General features: G+C 43.0%; 1 protein-coding gene across 1 annotated transcript in view; it reads right to left on the bottom strand.

Annotated features, from left to right (window-relative positions):
* Positions 1-518: 518 nt before the first annotated feature.
* LOC102033567 (eukaryotic translation initiation factor 3 subunit A) overlaps positions 519-21,183 on the bottom strand; it is a 158,430-nt gene continuing 137,765 nt past the window's right edge. Inside the window, exon 19 of the mRNA XM_031062581.1 lies at positions 519-592. Coding sequence (XP_030918441.1) covers positions 519-592 — 74 coding nt within the window. The remainder of the gene's footprint in view (positions 593-21,183) is intronic.

Genomic DNA, 21,183 nt, shown 5'->3' with positions numbered 1-21,183 from the left:
GATGGAAGAATGGAAATGAGCAATAAGTTTTTACTGAAAATAGATTTCCACTGTGTGGGTTTTTGATCTTCCTTGGCAAACAAAACAAAAACAAGAAAAAATTGAAAAATGTAGAGAAAATCAAAGGTTTATTACCTTCTTTCCAAAATGTCTCATAAAAAGTGAAAAGCACATCATCTTTGTTCCAAGTAGGAACACCAAGTTCTATTTTAGCCTGAAACAAAATTGTTCTGTTTTATAAAAGCAGAAGATGCACTGATTTCACAGCAGTGTGGAACCAACTCAAGTTGCTTTGATAAAGGCAAGTGATGAAAACAGTTTGTCCCTATTGCATGGGGTGTACATTTGTACACTTTTGAACTGAGAGTGTTTTCCTTAGATGTAAAATCACACCTTGAACATCAATGCTCTGCCCAAACCAGCAGACATCTCCCTCCATTTCCCATCTCGGTAAACCCCAACCAGTCACAAATTGGTCTTGGAGTCCAAAAGCTGACTTGGCACATCATGCATAGATCTCAGATTACAGCTTCAGCAAATTCACAGGCCTGCTCTGGCTGCTGGTTCGTTTCTATCCACACCTTTCCCACACCTGGAAAGAGAACAGACAGGACATTTTTGTTCACTCTGCTGCAAACCTGTGTTTAGTGACTTGGATGTGCAGTGTAGTGCAGGTATCAGTAGAGTAATTTATAATGGATGTTAAACTTGGAAAGCTAAAGCAGCAAACCATTTCCAGCTTAGCTAAGTGTTGGTAACCACAACTCTGATAACCACACAGAAAAGTAAATGGAGTTTGCATATCTTCACTGCTTCGAGGAAGGCATGTTTGTGTTCTCAGCCCTCACAGCAACTCCACTGTAGCCTCCTGCTCGTCTGCTCTTTCTGATCTCAGGAGTGGGGCTCTGATTGTTTGCCAGTGTTTGAAAACATCACGAGCTAAGGAGGAATCAGAAACTTACTCTTATCAGCAGAGTTTTATCTTTGTTTTACTAATTTCAAAAGTGCTTATGCTAACCTCTAAGAGCAGTGGACAAACACAGCATTTTTCCATTCTAGAATTACTGCTTTTCATGTTCAGTTCTAAAATGTCTTCTTTTCTCTTTCATGCTCTCTCACTGCCCACACCTACTTTTGCTGCCATCTCTGTAATTTACTGAACAGCTGAGGTTTGGGTTGGGTTGGGTTGGTTTGGGTTGGTTTGGTTTGGGTTGGGTTGGTTTGGTTTGGGTTGGTTTGGGTTGGTTTGGTTTGGGTTGGGTTGGTTTGGTTTGGGTTGGTTTGGTTTGGTTTGGTGTTTGGTTTGGTTTGGTTTGGTTTGCTGGCTGGGGGTTTTTGCCACAATCTTTGAAGGTACCTTGCCCTTCTAATTCCTTTTCACAACGTTCCATTCACTGTGACTGCACTCACTGCACTTCCTCGTGGCAGGAATCCAGGAAAGCTTAGGAAATACTTCACTGCCTTGCGCAACCAGGCAGCTCATCTTACCAATCAAACAAGAAGCCCTTTCTTGCCTCCCATAAGGCAAAGAACAAGCTGCAACAGCCATCCCTGGCTTGCACACTATTCCAAACATGCCTGCATGCTGATAAAGGCACTGTCAAAGGGCTCATCACTGCAGCAGCAGCACTTGTTTTTGAACAGAGACTTCTCTGCACCACTTCCTTTTTTCCTCGCCAGCATGTGAAAATTCGACTCAGGCTTTAAATACTGCCTTGGCAAAGTTAGGTTTTGAAATACCATAACTATAATTATTTTCGCTGTTAGCTGAGAATACCACATAAAAATTCAATTCTGACAAGACCTGAGGATCCTCACGTCTCTGTAACATCCCCAGAGACTTGAGGCATGTCTCTATTGTAACGAGCTCGTCAGTAGACTGCAGCAATTTTGATGACAAAGTAACATGCAGATGTCACACTTTCATTTCAGTCTCCAGGATCTGCATGTAATTACCCAGACAAGGATCACAAGTGGTTTTTACATCTTCATCATCTCTTTTTTCTCTTTTTTTTTTTTTTCCTGGCTCACAACTTCTGATAACCAGGTCACAGCAACAAGCTCTGCTACAAATTTAAATTTCCTAACAGTACCTGTCCATGGAAATGTGAGGCATTAAAGAAATATTTTCTACACAGAACTTCACAGAAATGAGACTACAAGGAAGCTTTTCCTTCCAGATTCTCAGAAGCAGACTGGGACACTTACTGGATGTTTCCTTTTGTGTAATTTCAATTTTATATGAACATTTGTATCAATCAGATAAGGGAATTTTGTTTTTCTCATCGATTTGTGTTTATAAAGCAGAATTATTAGGTAGCCCAGTAGAGCTGTTTCTGCACTCTGTGTCTCAGCTGGGAGCATATAGGTAGCAGTTAAATGATATATAGGAAGCAGTTAAATGATATATGAGGCATGTTGGGAAAAGATGTGCGTGTTTTGGTTTATTTCCTGCTACTGGTAATAAACATTATGACATGGATACAATTCTTATTTTAAAAGACATTTCTTTCTGATTTCCCAAGCACCAATCCCACTGGAGTCAGTAGGAAAGCTTTCATTGATTTCAATGGGATTTCAATCAAGCCCTAACACAGCGTGTAAAATGCTTTTCAGATTTATAGCTCTGGTTCTAAAAACCAAATTAAAAAAAGAAAATAATTCCAACAAGAAAGAAAAATTAATGCTAGGAAGAGCCTTAAACAGCAGTGTGTCAGGAGGAGCATACAACACAGCTCTTTCAATGCTTAGTAAGACAGCCCCTTGCTGAATGCTGGCAGAGAGCAGATAAACCTACAAGGAAGTTTAGGTGCTCGTTATTTTTGAGACATATTTTGACAATTGATGATTTTCTCAGGCACAGGGGACTGAAAGTCCCATTGCAGACTGGCAATTTGTGGCATACCTCTTTCAACAGCAACTCCCACTTTGGGCAAGCTGATCAGTGTAAAGTTTTCCTGAAAATGTGCCAGTTATGGGATGGAGAGACCATCCTTAGTATTTCTTGCCTACATGTAGTTTGTGAACACTGACTATATACAGTCTCTTGTTTCATGATGTCTCAGTTGGTCTCTGCCTAATCAGGGAAAAAAATGGAAAAACACATTTTGTGTGACAAGTCCTTGGGAAATGATGGTTGGTAACATGTTTGAACAGCACTATCAATTTCTGAGCTCGATGGAAGGTGTCAGAGCACAAGCAGGAATAGTCCTTGCCATCTTCCACAGGCAGAAGTTCTATTGTGAACCAAGAAAATTCCAGCTAATCCCCATCAAGACAGCAGGAGTGTGCTCATGCCAGGTGCCAGCAGAGTGCCTTTGGTGGAGAAGAGAAGCACACAGCCAGGGAACAGCAGGGTAGATGTGAGCTCTGATCAAAGCTGAACATAGGTAATCCAGGGATGTCTGTCCTTTCCCTGTGCTGTCCCACACAGCTGTTTTGCAGGGCAGAACACAAATACAGAGCCAAATCAGATCATATTATCCTGAAATGAGCTAAAGAGTCACTCAGTGGTCTGCTTCTGGTACCCTGGGTGCATATGCAAAAACTCAGCTTGATAATTTGCACTTAGGCTATGTGGGATAGTTTTAAATAAGGCTCAAGTGTGGATAGGACCCAGAACTGTGTGAAAATGTTTAAAATGAAAATGTATATTCAAACCAGCTCCCCTCTCTCTGAGTGCTCTCACCAGCAAGATATTAAAAGCACAATGACTACAGGAGTATATGCACTGAAATTTTTCCAGTTTCCCCACAAGTGGTCCCATTCCCTGCATCATCTGTGCCTCGTGTGAGGGCCCTGAGTACATTAATTTGCCATAATTAACAAGACCAGCCTCACTTATATTGCCATAAAACCCGTGCCCTGTTTAAGCTCAGAGCTTAAGGTTCACTCCATACCTGCCCTATGCTGTGTATGCCCTGTCACCTTTCTCTGCCAAGTGCAGACATGTTCCTCCCTCATAAATTATTTAACAGGATTATCTCAAGGTCTCTGTCACCGAGTTCCTGCATATGAGAAGAGCTCAGTGTTTGGCCCATGGGAGCAGAGGACAAGAGAGCCCTGCCCAGCCATGTCCCCTGGGGAAGAAGCACCCTGAGCACACTCTGGATGCTCTGTCACATCAGTCAGGCACATAAAGCAGTGTCCTGAGCCCAGCCCTGAGGGCTGCAGGGTGGGAGGTGTGTGTACCCTGTAAAATAGGACTCTATTTGCTCTTGCACCAAGATGCAGCACAATTCTTTTAGTGTAATTGCGCTACAAGCACATTTGTGGCACATTTGTGTTAATCCTTCTAGTTACAGGCATGACCAGACTATTCTGTCCCATAAGCCAATATCAAAGGGTCTCATGTTAAATAATAAAATATATTTTCTGCTATTCATTAATGACCTAATTTTGGCTGTTTTCTGGGCCTTTGGTGGGCCAGTCTCATTTATCAATGAGGGCAATGAGGCTGGAGAGGGGCTGGGAACACAAACCCTGAGAGGAGCCCCTGAGGGAGCTGGGGGTGCTCAACCTGGAGAAAAGGAGACTCAGGGCTGCCCCCAGCACTCTCACAGCTCCTGAAAGGTGCCTGTGCTCAGCTGGGGCTGGGCTCTTTCTCCAGCAGCACTGACACAACCAGAGCACACAGCCTCAAGGGAAATACAGATTGGATAGCAGGAAGAAGTTTTTTACAGAAAGGTGAGAAAGAGGTGTTGGAGTCCCCATCCCTGTGTGTGTTTAACAAAGCCTGGATGTGGCACTGGGTGCCAGGGTTTAGTTGAGGTGCTGGGGCTGGGCTGGACTGGATGATCTTGAAGGTCTCTCTCAACCCAGTGATTCTGTGAATTCTGTGGATCTGGATGACACTGGGCCAGTGCAAGCAACAGAAAGGACTCTGAAAATGTGCTCAGTCCCTTACAGAACCAAGCACTGGTTTCACCAGTGCTGTTTCCCAGCCTGGCATTAGCTGCCCACAGCCGGGACCACAGGAATGGGAAGGTCATCCAGCACGTGGGTACATCCAGCAACAGGCAGCATTTGGAAATAAACACAAAAGCTTCAGTTTTGTTAATGCAAAAGGAAGAAGCAGAACAGCATGTAAATTTTCTGCTGTTTCATCATGTTTTCTCATCTGACTTGCTCCATTATCTCCAAATAATCTTCTGCTGAGCCTCTGCCTCCACTCGGGTGTGCAATCTCTTGTAAGATCTCTAAAAGCGACATATTTATCAAAAGCAAAAAGCAAACTCTAGACTTCCCACTGCAGATTTTGTTTATTTTGTCATTAAGTATTTAATTTCTTTCTCAGAATGTATTCAGAGAGTATGTGAGAGTCCGTGAAAACTTTGGTTCCAGTAAAATAAGGTGCAGTAGTGTATGCATTAAGTCATTAAGTGACATTTTCAGAGAATCTCCCAAAGCTTTTGAGCTTTAATCTTAAACCCATATTTCCCTTTCCAATTTTTAGCTGAGAATGCAAATATAAGGATGTGTTGGGTAAAAAAGCACATTTGAAAAAAAAAGTGAAAAGTATTTTGATATCACCTGATACCAATAGGATTCTCTTAGTAATAAGAAACCTTTTTTAAAAGGGATGTTATTAACATATTTATGTATGAAGTTTAGGAAATATTTGGGAGTTTTTCATGATAAGAGTGAATAGAGTGAAAACTTTCCTTCCTCCTAGACTTCAGGCAGGTTAGTGTAACAATATAAATGTGCCTGTAACTGAGAGCCATCTATGTAACAAAACATTCTGGTCTGCTTTCTCCTAAATGAAAATAAAAACCTGAGCATGGACAGCTCTCACCCTGCAGAGCCAGCTGTAATCGGCCTAGAGGTGGAGCCAGTCATCTGCAGGGCTCAACACAGAGCAGCAGTCGTTTTCTGAGCAATACCACAGGAAAACAGAAATAGTTATAATGTAAGTCAGGGATTTGCTTCAATAATGGCTCTGTGGGTGTGATACATCCTCACCAATAGTGAGCAGCAGATTACTGGAAGGTTTGGAATATAGCTGTGATAGCCACAATGGAATTTCTCAGGGGAAAATGTGGGAAGGGAGCCTCGGGGCGGGGGGAGTGAGGCAAGAAATGATCTCTGCAGAAATGAAAACCATACATAAAGGAGAAGAGAACAAGCAGCACCGTCCTCACAGAGCAATGTTTTGCTGCCCTGCCATGCAGAGCCCTGCTGCTGATTACTGTCTTGCACAATTCTTAGGTGTCAAGCAGCAATTCTCTTGCTATTTCAAGAACAGCCCTTTCTAGGACTGTTTAATCAGATAGTAGGGAAGCTTTCTTCATCACATCTTTCACTGGCTTTCACATCTAAGGGATTCTGGAGAATAATTTGCTCAGCATTTATCTGGGCTGGTGTAAGCTACCATTGTGCAGCAACAAAAGATTCGGTGCCCAGTCTTTTGTTTTTTATCAGATACTGGATATCGACTTCCTCATTATTTGTATTTTCTCAGGAAATGGAAAAATAGCATCCATAGTTCCTCCTGCTGGAAGATAATGCATGAATTCATCATGCCTTCAGTTTTAAACCTGAGTGTTTTATTTTCAGGGCTGTAAGAGAGGAGATACTGGTCCATTAAAACTTTTTTCCCTGTAAGTTGTCACAGTGGGGAAGGCTTTAAATAGAATTATTTTTAATTTTTAAATTTTTAAAGAGGTTTTTTCATCTGCTTTCAATTTAATACTCTCAAAGGAAGATTCACCCATGTATTCTGTGGGACCTGCTGCTGCTTCCCACTTTCCATTCTGCATTGTCCAGATTTGACACCTGCTCTGGTTCACTCCAAAATCTCTGCTGGCCAAACTAATGTCCCCTATGTAAAACTCTTCAGGGTGAAAGAAATTACACAAATGCAAGAGGTTTTAGAGATGAGATTAAACACAGAAATAAAAAATGCAAGGGATTTTAATGTGTTGTTATTCAAGGATCAAAGGCACACAAATGCCAGCCTCTAGCCCTCATGATTACTGCTCTTCCTAGCACAGCAAGTGGCCTTATCTTAATCAAACTTCTCTATCAGCACTTCAGCCTCATCCTCTTCAGTCTGCCCAGAGCTCTGGCATCATCCACCACCCACAATCTTGTCTTGTCTGGCTTCTTTGCTCAGTACTCTCTAATTTTCTTCCTACTTCTTCAGTTATTTCTTCCCTTCAGCCTCTCCTCCCCCGCCCATGTTGTGTTTGTGTCCCTGGCTTAACTTTCTCCCTTCCCTTCCTTTCTGGCAGCAATACAACTTCAGCATATCAAAAACCTCAAAGACATTTTAACTCTCCCTCTGGACTCACAACCTTATCTCCTTCCCTCCTCTTCCTTGGGCACAGTCCCATCACCTCACCTGGCTGCTGCCCTGGCCTGGCCCTTCTTGAGAAGTGCTTCAGGAAACATTTTGGCATCTGCCCTCTCTTCATCCCCCAAAGGTGCAGCTCTCCCAAGCAGGTTCTTTCCTCTCTTACAGTGGCCTATTTTTTCCCCTTCCCCTAAAAGACATGGTTATGTTCCCCCCTTATCCATCAAACCTAAACCATCTCAGACCCCTCTTGGGTTTCTGGACCCTCTTCTCCATTGCATCAAACAGAAGCTTCACTTTCAAGGTTCTTTATGATGCAGTTCTTGTCTTTCATTAAGTGTCAGGAAACCAACTCCGTCCTCTAATCCATTCAGGATAAAAGCCCTTATCTCCCACTTGTTAAAACACTCACTTAGGCACCTTTGTGCTTTTTCCCAGGCAGCCCTAAGTGTCTGTGAAACTATCCTCATTATCCCTCTAATTCTCCCGTGGCATTACGTCAATAGCATCCTTAAGTGTTCGGCTGTGGGTTTGCTGCAGCCCTCTGACTCAGAGTGGCTCATGTGTCCTTCTGCCTCCCTCCCTGTCTGTATCCATTCATTAATTGTCTGATAGTGAGGTCTGGGAAGGACAGACATCTCCTTTCTCCTCCACAGCCCCCGCCACACTGAGGTCCTGATCCCTGACCAGCTGCTGTATTACAACAGTAAGGGAATTAATCAATCCACAGCCTTTTCCCATCAAAATTATGCTTCAATTTTTTTATTTTTATTTTTAGTAGCAGATTTGTCCCAAATTCACCACAGACTGGAGGAATTTAGATGTAAATGACACATATAACACTACGTAATGAAAGAAAGCAATGAACTAGCAGGAACATAGATGAGCATTATTGAAGACTAATTCTGACTTCATGCCAGAATAAAAGAAAAAATAAATGTTGAGTTCCTGGCAGCATATCAGCAGTAAAAAAAAAAAGAAAAGGCAGAAGCATTCCTAGGAGGTTTTTTATATGTGCCGTGCTTTAAATTCACACCTTTTCTTCTATCATCTATTTGTAGAACCCGTAGAACTTATCAGGAAATAAGAATACAAGAAGAGGACTTTTAAGGGAGTCTGGGACTAAAGCACCTTTTAATTGCTATCTTCTGATGTTACAAAAAAGCTCTAATACAATCCTGTTTTTTTGGTTTTTCCATGGTAATAAGAAGCATTAACAGATTATGCCTCAGGTCAATCAGTTTCTCTGCTCTTGCCACCCCTCTTGCAAGCTGCTCCTTCCCTGCTTCAAGCCTGATTCACCAGGACAGATTTTATCCCTAAATCAAAGACCTATCCACTTGGCTTCATCCATGTCTCCTTGAAGTGAAAGCAGAATTCAAAGAAAATACTATTTTATATTCATGTGGTCAAAACCATTCTGTTTTGCTGTTAGACAACAATTTCTAAGTCATAAATCTTTACCAGGAGAACTTTTGCTGGCAGAATTATAGTGGCAGCAGAGCCAGCATAGCATTCCTAATTCCAAACTCCACCAGTTTGACATATGCTTAAGTCTAGAACAGAGGGACTAAGCTTTTAAATAGCTTAATTCATTGCTGCAATTTCTTAATAAATATCAGCTGAAAATGTCACACAGGATCAAAACCATCGTGGAGGTGCTGTAAAACAACACAGTGAATGGAAAGCAATGCAGGAGGAAATAGAAACAAAATCAGCTTTATTTATGGTAAATAAAAGGGAGGGGAAACAATAATATCACTTCTTTTTATGTGTATTCATTAGTGTGGTTGAAGGCATGTGGAAATTTCACTGCAAAACTCACTGCTGCACTGCATAATTAATGAAAGTAGAGAAGGGGCCACTCTACTGTTACAAAAAAAGTCTCAGCTGAATCTAACCACCTTTCATAGACTTTTCCTTCATGCATTCTCTGATGAGGTACAATGAGAATTAACACATTATAGGTGAACATTTATCTGCTGCTTTATAGAAGAATTTACATCTAAGTGAAAAAAATAAAACAAACAAAGAAAAGAAAACCCACAAAAAACCTAAATAAATAAATCACTGTAGAGGAACTAACAGAATCAGACAAAGTAAATTAAACGCTTAGAAATCTTAAATAAGTAGCTTAAATAAAAGAGGTTGCAAATAACCTGTCATATGTGTTACTTTCACAGACAGAAATTACTTTAAGTTCTCTTTAAATGTTTCTTCTGTAAGTGAAACAGGTAAAGAAAAGCCCGTATGACAATAATAAGGGGAATTAGGTCAGCTTCTGAACTCATCCATCAGTGAAATGCAGCACATCTCCAGCTCATACAATTCCAAAATCATTTAAAGTGATTGTTTTCAAGTCAATCTTCTATCACCCACTTTTCTTTTTGCCAGAGGCCAGAAATAGCACCTCATAATTTATCTTCTGTGTCAAGCTTTGCAGCAGCTACCCCCTTCTGAGCCACTGAACTCAGTTTGCTGCATCTGCTTTCAATATACACACTGGAACCACATTTTCTCTCCCCCATTCACCTGTCAAATGTGGTTTAGGAGAACAGGCTTCAGATCCTGCTAAGAAATGCTACATCCACAAGACTCAGAGCTCAGAATTCAGTGTTTGTGAACTCTTGAAAAGCTTAGGAAGTTCAACTCACTGCAATGAGCTAAAGCTTGAGGGCTGGATGCCAGAGACAAATTGGCTGGTGATTTTTAAATTTATAAAACTGGAAGCTGCCTTGGACTCAAACATTCAAAATTTCCACCTAAATAAATACTGAAAGCTTCTGTATTCTTTTCCCAAACACCCTGCATTGTGAGCAGTCTGGGACACTTAGATAAGTCAGGAGCTCCTGGAACTTTTCTTGGTTCACAGGTCAGGCTGTGAAACCCCTCCACGTGCTGGCTCTGTGGAGATCAGGCTCAGGCATGACAAGCCCTTTTCCCTCTCCACCTTGCCCTTGATGCTCTGCTTTTACCAGAAGTAAAACTTGGCTGCACAGATAAAAGCAAAGGCACTTTGGGCAGTTCTGGGCAGTCAGGAGAGGGATGTGCCACAGCTTGTGTTTGCCATTCAGCACATCCTTCCTTTCAGGAAAGCTGATTACAAGACCCCAGTGTGCCCAGGCTGCTGTGCACAAGCTCTTCCTTCTCTGCAACTTGCCAGAAAGTCTCTCTGGCTTTCCACATCGCCCTGATGGAATTTAGCCTGATCCAGTAGGAACAACGCTGGTAGAAGGGACCACAACACTCAGGCCATTTATCATCTGCTGCAGGAGTCTATTGGAAACACATGCCCAGTCCCAGGGCTCTGCTGTACCAAGCACCAGAGAGGAGAGCAATCTGGCAGCTCTGCTCTGCACAAATCTCTGCTCTGCACAATTTACTGAGCAGATGTTGGGCAGAATAGAACAGAACAGAAGAGAGACAACAGAAGTCTCCTGAAGCTGAACCTCACCGTGCCAGATTATTTATGTGTTTCCACACCCTCACTGCTCTGAAAACAGAGATTCACAATTCCTGTATGAGTGTGCACAGCAAGACTCAAGTAAATGGCAAATAGCATGTGGCAGTTCAAGTCCCTTTATGTTGGTATCTGCTTCTTCATCTTTCAAAAAGCAGAAGCAGCAGCCATTCTGAGCTGGAATGCAACCAGCTTTGTGTTGAAAAGGGAAGAATTCCCTTTAAGAGGTCAGTATCCAACCTCAGCTTTGTTCAGCACCACCTCCTGAATAGCAAGAATTATGTTTGAAAGGTATGTCCTTTTGAGCAGCTCCTGAATAGGAAAAACTATAGGAGCCTGCACGTTTTTACAAAGAGAGGATGTGCTCTTCCCCATTTACTGATCCAATGCTCAAAGAGCTCAGAAAACACCTCCTGCAGGTGCCAGGCTTTGAGAACAAAACAAAACAAAAAAAGAAAAATGGATATTCTGGTAACTATGGAGAGTCAAAAAAAAAAACCCAACATTTTTCTAGGTCACTGAAAGCAGGCAAAATACAGAAAGTGTTTTCTATTGCCACTCCACTCTCCCCTGTGCTCCCCACAAACATAAATAGTTCTGTGATTCATTGCAAAGCTGTTCTTCCCTTGCTGAATTTGAAAGAAACTATAATTGCTTTTTCCATACACTAGTAATGATGACAGGGACCAAGATGCCTTTTTGACACAAAATGATATGTCATTCATTAAAATTACTAATGCCTGAGTGGGAAGTTTTCAGCAGAAGTGTCATCTTCTCAGAACATGCATTGAAAGGAAATCAGACAAATAGAAGTTTTATCTTCTTACTTTTGCACAACACATCAACCTAGTTTGCAGCTTAACAAAACCTGTCTGCAAGTTCTCATAGGAGCTGTGGGTTTGTTAAAACACCGCCCCAAAGCAAAGCTGATGTTAAAAAATTAATTCTCTGTTATTCAAAGTGTGACCAAATCTGTTCCCAGTGAAATTTTCATCTTTTATAGTTCTTTGCTGTGGTGGAATTCACAGGGGTCCCAGGACAAGAGAAGAGATGAGAATCTTGACTCCATGTTTCAGAAGGTTGATTTATTATTTTATGATATATATTATATTAAAACTATACTAAAAGAATAGAAGAAAGGATTTCATCAGAAGGCTTGAAAGGAAAGGAATGGAATGATAACAAAAGCTCGTGACTCTCAGAAAGTCTGAGACAGCTGACTGTGATTGGCCATTAATTAGAAACAACCACATGAGACCAATCAAAGATGCACCTGTTGCATTCCCCAGCAGCAGATAATTATTGTTTTCCTTTTCGTCTGAGGCTTCTCAGCTTCTCAGGAGAAAAAATCCTAGCAAAAGGATTTTTCATAAAATATGTCTGTGACACTTTGCATTCTAAGATTGTGGGTTTAGACAACTTTTGAATAAACATACACCATTTGTTACTGCACTTCCATCAGCAAATGGAAAGCTGTGTTAGGTTTAAGGGATGTGTTTCAATAGGAAAGGAGGTAACCAGGAGATGTGGCCAGTGAAGGGAGCATCACCTCCCAGTGAAGCAGCCTGGCTTCTCATGCAGTTGTCCTTCCCAGCTTTTAAAACCTCAGAGAAGATCTCTCCAGGGATCATCTCCCCACCACTGCCTGGTGCCCAGTTTCACCAGCAGACCTGCCAGACCTCAGTGGGTTCATCCCAGGAGAACTTGTATCACAGGGAATCCCAGCGCTCTCATGTAACAAAAATAACGGCGTGCCCTTGGTCAGCAGCAATTTGTTCTCTGTCAGCTCAGTCCCTGCAAGGACCCAGTGCCCACCATGCTGGGCCGGGAGATAAAGGTGAAACATGCCCTTTTTGCTGAGAGCAGAGGCAGAGTGACATCCCTTTGCCTGTGATGCACCTCGCTGTACAGCAAACGCAACACATCAATTGCTGATGCTATCAAAGGAAATAGCATTGCCAGCCACATGGGAAATATGTCAGCAAAACAAATGGATTCAAATAAACAGCAGCAGAAGGCACATAGCAATATTGATTCATGGCTTTTTATCCTCTGTCCTTTTGAAATGGTCCCTTTCCAGCACTCAGGCTGCTGTGATAAATACCTCCTCCCCCCCTGCATGCTCGACTACTGAGAATACATTTTGTGCCTTTTTTTTTGAGCAGAGAGGAAAAAAATAAAAGGATGAAAAAAGAAAAAGACACCTACACTTTGTAGTGATTCTGGTTTTGAGCCATTAGCTTGCCCTGCAGTATCAAGCATAGCTTTGAACCTCTCCCTAATACAACAATGGCTGATTTGTATCAAGGAGCTCCTCAGTAAAGGCAAAGCATTTGAGAAAAACACTGAATTGTGTGTCATTAAAAAAAAAGGTTAGCAGTAGAAATACATCAAAGGAAGCAAGATCAAAATTACTGTAAAGTGAGCAATTGAAGCAACTGGAAAAGTCCTTCCCATTCAGACAGGTCACCTATTCAAGTCCAGCCTGAATCAAAAGTGAAAATGAGTCTTCTGTAGCTTTGGAGAAATGAGATGAGGGGTCTCTCTTCTGGGTTTACATTTGAAAGACAGCCCCATTGCAAAATCAGCTGCTGTCAGTTTTAGCAAAGGACAGGGCAAGCTGGTAGGTTTGGGTAATTCAAATTATTTGAAAGAAAAATATTATGCTATTTTTTGAATAAACACCACCACCAAAGGAACATTTTTTCCACCTAACCATAAAAGCACAGGAAAAAAAAGTGCAAATGGTGTTTGTTAGCTCCTGGTTTATGAATGAATGAGGCCAAAGCTCAGGCAATGTCTGAGGGCTGTGAACTTTCAAAAAACCCCATGGTGAGGGTCTCAGCTGCACAGGATTGTCAGCCACCAGCAGAATTCCCATCTCCTGCTCTCCTGTGCCAGATCCAGGGAAGGACAACCTGCTTTGGGGCTTGCAGACAAACAAGATTATAGGAGAGTCATCAATGCCAAAATAAAATGAAACAATTGAGGAATACCAAGAAAGTTTAACCCCTGTCCTTCAGCATATCTAATGCCCTGATGTCTTGAGCAGAGCAATGCTGCCAGTTCAAGTCTTGCCTGTCCCACAAGATAATTTTTCTTTGAAGTGGAGGCAGCAGAGAGACATTGCTGACCCAATTCCCGTGCCCTGAGTGCACTGCTCAAAGGCTGCATAGGTACAGGAGGAGGGAAAACCCCTTGTAAACCTAAAGAACTGCTTGTGCTGAGCTCAGGTTACCCTGGCTGGCGCTGATCTTGTGACAGGACAGTCCTTGTTCTAATGGCACAACTCTCTAAAACCCACCCCTTGAGCCCTGGGGTCCATGGCCCAAAGCACAGTCCTTGGGCAGGAATGTGGGGTTTTGAGTGACTTGTTCTGCTAAATGATTTGCAAGTGCCTGTTCCCCTCCTCCAACCCTAGCTGTCCTTTTTTTAGTGCTATAAAAATGTTAGCATGACTGCCTCTGATGAATTTCAGAAGTTTCAACACATAATTTAAAAGCAGAAGTCATTAGCAAGTATCTATTTGATCACTGACAGCTGAAGCAGTGAGAAGAGCTATCATTTAATAACAGTTAAGGTTAAATATATTCCTCTACTTTATCATCATTCACTTTCCCTAAATGCATGACTTCAGGTAGTAAACTCTGAAGAGAAAGACAGTGTGAATTACATTGTGTGGCAGCCAGCCTTTAACCTCAGACCAATCCAAAACAGGAGTCTGACAAACAATTCCAGGGGATCATCATATGACATTAAAGTCCTCATAATATCATCCTTTCATGTACGTGATATATTGGAGGCAGCTCTTGGGTAGTTCTTAATGGCCCAGCTGCCACCACAGTGATGTATGCACTGTGTATTGAGGAAATGAAACAGGAATTATGCACAATGCATCATTTCTCCTGCTGCTGTCATTGGGCAGGAGGACTGAAGCACTGTTGCTTCAAGATAAAAAAGGATCCTTAGTGCTCATTGATATGGAATAGAACATTTCAGTTGGAAGGGACCTGCAATGATCATCTGGTCCAAATTTGTGCAGGTGCAGCAGACCCAGAAAATTAGGAGACATTAACCTAGAGACCAGATCCATTCAGAAAGCCACACTTCATATTGTGAAATACCAGCCTGTGCCTTTCCCAGCTGTGCTCCCAGAAGATTCACTTTACCAAACTCACCCCCTAAAACAAGCACATTTGCTCCCTGCTCCAAGCTCTGCTCCATTCCCTATTCCAAGGATGAAGCTGGGAGAGTAAAGAGGTGGCCACTGCTCCCTGATTCAGAGCCTTCCACACCCTGGAGTGGTTGGAGCAGCTTTTGGATGCTCCAACATCCAGCATTACCCTTCCAGTAAGAGAGCTGAGTCCCTCATAGCAGTGTGAGTGTGGAGTATCAAATACCAAACTCTAACTCAACATAGCTTCTGCAGGAGACTGCCAGTGCACAATAACAAAGCAAAAATAACAGCTATGTCTGTCACCTATGCAGCAGCAGGCAGCTTTTCAGTCCAGCTTTCCTGGGTACTCATTTATAGCAGCACAAAGCAGGTAGGAATCACTGCTGCTCTATCTGGTGGCATTTTACACCCACACTGACCAGACAAGATCACTATAAGGAGAGGCAAACGCATAGCACAATCTCCTGAAGACAAACATTTGACAGCGCCTAGTTTCCATCCTCACCATCACACACTTGAGAATAAAATTAGGCTGTCTGGGCAAATGTAATTGTGAGATGCTCTGGTGGGGTGACAGGGGATGCTTTAGATGCTAACAAGCACATCCATGGCACATCTAAGAGCAGGTGATAATCCCAGCTCCAGCCTGCACATCCTTTGCCAGGTCAGCTCACCTTTTGCAGATTTTTCCCTCCCTGGGGAACAGGTGAGGCAAACTGACTCTTCCCAACAGATTTGCATCTGTCATTCAGAATCTGTGTTTTCTTATTACAGAGCTGACAAAGTGACAGCAATAATTAATCTTACTCTGTATGGAGTTCATTGATATCAAGAAGAATTAAACTATTGTAATCAAGTTAGCCTGTTGCAGATGTGTGAAGTGCTAGAGTTTACCAAATTCTGCAGGCACACAGTTTGATTCTGCATAACAAGGGAGGACAATACTGACAAGATAGCAGAGAGCCAGCAATATGATGCAGGATTTCATGAATGCCTTTTTTAGCTCTTAAAAAGTGCCACACACTTGCCAGCTGTGCAAAAGATGCCATGACATGTTAATGCATGTCTTATCCACATTGTCAAAGGATGCTGCACACTGGCTCTGTGGGGATGTGCTCTGTTTCCAGATCCACATGTGCCTGCACAGGCTTCTTGAGAGACACCTGAATTCAGCAGCTCCTGGAACCAAATAATGGCAGTAAATGTGCACGTCCATGAAGGTGTGAAAAGATGCTGCCAAGGGGATGTTGAAATAGAAGCAAAGCTCAACAAGGGCAATTATGTCTGTCAAAGGCTTTTGGTGATCGATGTCAGCTGCTCTCACAGTCGGAGCTGGGAGAACCACAACATGAATATTTGATTAAATTAGGCCAGCCTGAAGTCTCTGCTAGAGCATGTGATACCACGGGTGCTCTATGAGATGGCAGGGTCTCTCCTTCACGATGGATTACATCTTTGTCTTGCCTCACCACTTTCTTCTTCAGCTGAAATGCTTTTAACCTCCTAAAAACAGGCACAGCTGGGCAGTGCCAGGGGTATCTGGCACCCTGTGCCAGCTCAGCTCCCTCCCCAGCATGACCCCCACGAACCTGAGGTGCAGTTACTGCACATGGGCTGAGGGCACAGCCAGCTGAGCTGATCCAGCAATTGGCTGCCTGCAAATCCAGGCTGCCCTGCTCCTCCTTCCACCTCTCCTCCCCAGTTTAGATCTGTACATTCCTGCCCCTTTTTATTGGGGCTGGCCCTTAGATTAACCCCCAACCTCCCTCCAGCTGATTCCATGCTCCAAGCAGGCAGATATCAAATCTGGGGGGCAAAACCAAGAGAAGCTTCCAATGGCACAGCCAGCACAAAGCCAAGGGACAAGAACGTGAGTGGGGATGCCAGAAGGGGGCAAGAGGCACAGCTCCTCTGGTGACAGTCTGGAATTGGCTCAGCTCTCCCAACAGCCAGAGGAGCTGTTGTATTCAGGAGGAGCAAGTGCTATCAGACCTTTATTTGATGCATCTCAGGCAGCTGAACAGCCTGGAGATTGCCTCCCCAGAATTTACTAACCCCTTGGCATTTATTCCCTTCTCACTCATGATGCTCTACATCTAAGCTGGATGATAAATGTCCTGTACTCCATCCTGCTCTTCCTTGCCTTCAGAGAACTGAGCTGCTCTGCACTCCCTTAGGCACTATGAGCTGTTAACAAATCAAGCTGAAGGTTTGCTTGCAAAGCCTAACCTGGAGGGAATGGCTTATTTTCATTAGCAGCCTGGTCTATTGTTCAGCACAGATCCCAAACCCGAGAAGGTTGTAACTCAACCTGCCCATTCTGATTCCTATTTGAGAGACTTTTCTCCAGAACAGGCAGCATTTTCTGGAAGTTTTCCCCAGAACAGGAACCTCTGGGTACTTCAAGCAGCTCCACAGACCATCCTGCCAAGCTGTCACCTCTCTCTGGCCCAAAAATGCCTCCTCAAAGAGGGACATGTCCACCTATGCTGCTGACACCCTGCCCCTCCAGCAGGGAGATAGAATTTTCTAATCCACTGAGGCAAGGAAAGCAAGCAGGAGTGGGTCAGACAGGGAACTGGAAAAAACTGTTAGGGCTGGAAGAGACCTTCCAGCTTGCTAAGACTCACTCCTGCCATCACATACAGCTCTCCTGTGAAAAATGGCACATCAATTGATCAAACTCTCTCCTTAAACTAAGCCTGTTGCAACGCCACACTCCCCCAATGCCTAAAAGCTCTGTCAGTTCCCAGGCTCTGGTCCTTTCTACTCATTTTCTCCACTTAACATCTAACAATTCCATTGACCTCATATTATTTAGTGTTTCAGTGTGTTCCTTCGTGCTCCAACACTAACAAAGGAAGTGCAAACACAGGAGAACACATCAAGGAGCAATAGGAAGAATCATATAGCTTTAATCAATTATGAAAGGGTAGAGAATAGGCTAGAGCTGAATATTGCAGTTTTCCACATAATAAATAAATAAAGAAAACTAGAAAATTTGGCCTGAGTTCGAAATGAAACAAGATTCTCCCTGCAAATGGAACAGCATTAATAATATCATACAATGGCCACTTCTGTGTCAGAGGTGTATTAATTGGGCTAAACAAACAGCTGGAGAATGAGCTTTAGAGAAGAAGGAAGACTTGAGAAAAAGAAATTAAATTGTTGGAAAGAGCCAAGGTGGCAAATTTGCTGTTGTTGGAATAACATGGCAGAACTCAGTGAGCAATCCCTGTGAATGACAGGGGGGAAGTTACACCTCCTGTGTTCTGCAGAGAGAAAATGAACACGGGGAGGTCATGTCTTGCCTCTAAGCAAGCCAGAGCTTTTAGGGCTGTCTGATTCTGTGGGAGAAGGACCAAGGTTCAGGAGCTGGGTGGGGTCCAGGTGGGACCCATCCAGAAACATCCTGGACTATGTAAGAGATCATTTCCCTGCAGCAAACAAGGCTTCCCCTTTTGGATGGCTTGCTCTTTAAAGAAAGCCATTCTCTACTCATGCCTCTTCAGTTAACAGCATCCCCCTCCCCAAAATTAACAGAATGGACAGCTCTTAAAATAGAGCAGCTTCATTCCAGTGAACCTCCCAAATCTATCTTGCTTGGCTTTCAAGATATTCCTTTGCAACACCTCATCTCTTAATAACCAAGATTCAAAGTTTCCAAAGTCTTTTGTGAAAAATCTCCTGTAATGTGCCGCATAATTGGATCAAGTAATGGCCTTTCAGAGAACATCTTGAACCCAGGCAGTGGAAAACATCTTCACAGGCAAGGAGCAAAGAGGTAACTTAACAAAGAATCATTATAGGAACAATTAGGCTTTCAGCTGGTAACATCAAAGAGTTTATTTATTTGTTACAGGGCTGGAAAATAGACCAGAAAGTGTTGTAAAATGTTCCAGCTCGTCTGAGAGTGGGTACAAAAGCTTCATGTGCAGTTATATCACCCTTTCTAAGTTGAAAGCAAATAAAAGCCGTGTGATTAACTCTGTGACTACAAAACCACAAGAAGCTGGGGTCTGTGACCAGAGTGCATTTAAGAAGCTGCAGAGATGTGACTTGGTTTAGAGAAGATCTTGAGAACAAGTCAAACTTTTTCACTTTTCTGTTTAAAAATGCTTGAGCATTTTTGAAGTTGCGCTAAAAAACTCAAAGATTGCTCTTTTTTTCCTTAATTTAAAACACAAAAGCCTAGGGTTTAGTAGCTGCAAAACACTTTTTCCATATTTTTTCTCAAATAAAAACTGACGCAATCTGAAAAATAAAAAGATATTATTGGTGCAATTTCCATTTTTGTCAAAGCTTTTGCCACTGGAAATTCTGGCAAAGGGGTTTTGTTGTTGCTGACACTTCTGCTCCTTTGTAAAATTCAGGTGGATCACTACAGTCAAGCCAAAGAAACTCTCTTTATTGCACTATAAAGTAGTTTCTTGTTTTGTTTGAAGGTACTGCTGGTTTGCTCCAACACAAGGTTCAGGATGAAGTGAGCAGGGGATCTGACCTTACTCATTCCCAACAGCAGAAGCTGACATGTTTGAGGTTTTTTTCCTGCTAAAAGCATTCCAGGCCTTTCACTTTCACATTTTCTGAACAACATATTGTGTTCTGTGTCAAAGAAATGCTTGGGCCAACGCAATCCTCTTTAGCTTTTTTATTTTACACTGCTGTGGGAAGATGAAAAAAGTTGGGGGGGGGGATCAACCCACAAGCATTTTCCTCACAAATTCCTAGTTCACTCAGAAAACCAAAAAATCAATTCTTCATCCATTCCTAGTGCTCAGGGTGACTAAAAGTGAAACACATTCTTTTTCAGTAAGTCATTCCTAATAAAAGGCACAAAACTCAGTGGGCAAATGCCTTTTGTGTAGATCTGGAGATATACAAACTGAAATTAAACCAGTGTCCAGCATTTCTTTCTCCCTATAAAAGGGAGATGTTGAAGGGGAATTGTTTTCGAGGAGTTTGTGGATGTGTGGGGTAAATTGTTCAATAGGTCCTGTGATGATTTTGTTATTTGTTCAGCATAAGTAGCATTTTACTATAGCAATTTCTTTACAGAGAAAGGTATTGGATGAATTTCAATGAAATATTTTCCTAATCAGCGCTATTATGAGGTTGTTTATTAAACAAATGATAGCAGGTGAATGGTTCTGCTTTGGATGTCCAATTTTCTTTAAATCCTCTCTTCACAGAAGGGGCTCTTGTATTCATGTAGAGAGAGGGGGAGGCAGCAGAGTGAGCAGATTCCTTGCTGATCTAACATTTTCTTCTCTGCAGCTACCCAATCCCCAGAATGTCTCTGCAATATAAAATTCTAAGCCTTTACACAGCACCTGTCAGCATGGTGGGGAGGGGACAGTTTGATTTTCACCACAGGGGCCCTCTTGCATTCATCAGAGCACCATTTAACTGTGATACTAAAAACAAAGCAAAGCCTCCCACCACGTTGGAAAAGAGAGCTCACTCCTCTCCTGCTTCAGCCCACACCCTTCGTTCAACCAAAAAAGGTGACTGAGTTCCTGTCACCTCTCCAAAACCCAGGGTTGTTTCATTTGCAAGGGTTTGGAAACTATTTCCACTGTTTTCTCACAGCTGGCCACTGAGGAAGATCTCCAGCACTAACCCAGAAATCCTGAGCACCTCCTGCCCCCATCACATCACATCACATCCCTCACAGCTGCACAGCTCCCAGCAGAAGCAATGACACCCCTGGTTTGTGTCTTTTTCTACCCACAGTTTCAGGAGACATAGCACCTGCACAACAACAGGTTTTTGCAGAGCTGCAGGGTCCCACATCCTGTGCCAGGGTCCTGCAGGCAGCCTCAGTGCTGCTGTGGCCAGGGAGGGGATGCTCAGGGGACAGAGATGTGGCACCCACCAGACACAGCCACTGCACCTCCCAGTGCCAGCTCCAAACCCAGCTCTGCCTCCTTTGCCCTGGAAGAAGCTCTGGGGCAGTCCAGCTGTTATTTTTGTGTTTGGGAGGTTGAATATTGCCAGCAGGGCTAGGGAGTGGTGAGCCAGCTCTTTGAGCAGCACAAGCTGAGGTGGCCACACAGATTGGCCATAGCCAATGGACAGTCTGTGCCCAGGCTGTCTGCAGACCTCTGCCTCCAGAGAGGCTCAGGGACAGCATCCAGACACATTCCCTCCAGTTCAGGGCTACATTTGTACTTCCAGTGTAGCCCTGGAAGTATTCTGTTTCTCTTCACAGAGAAAAACAAGGCACAACTTCCCAAGAATACTTCT

The sequence above is a fragment of the Geospiza fortis genome, unplaced genomic scaffold (genome assembly GCF_000277835.1).
Source record: "Geospiza fortis unplaced genomic scaffold, GeoFor_1.0 scaffold719, whole genome shotgun sequence".
Classification (NCBI taxonomy): Eukaryota; Metazoa; Chordata; class Aves; order Passeriformes; family Thraupidae; genus Geospiza; species Geospiza fortis.
The sequence above is the reverse complement of the archived record's forward strand: the minus strand, read 5'-3'. Positions and strand labels throughout refer to the sequence as shown.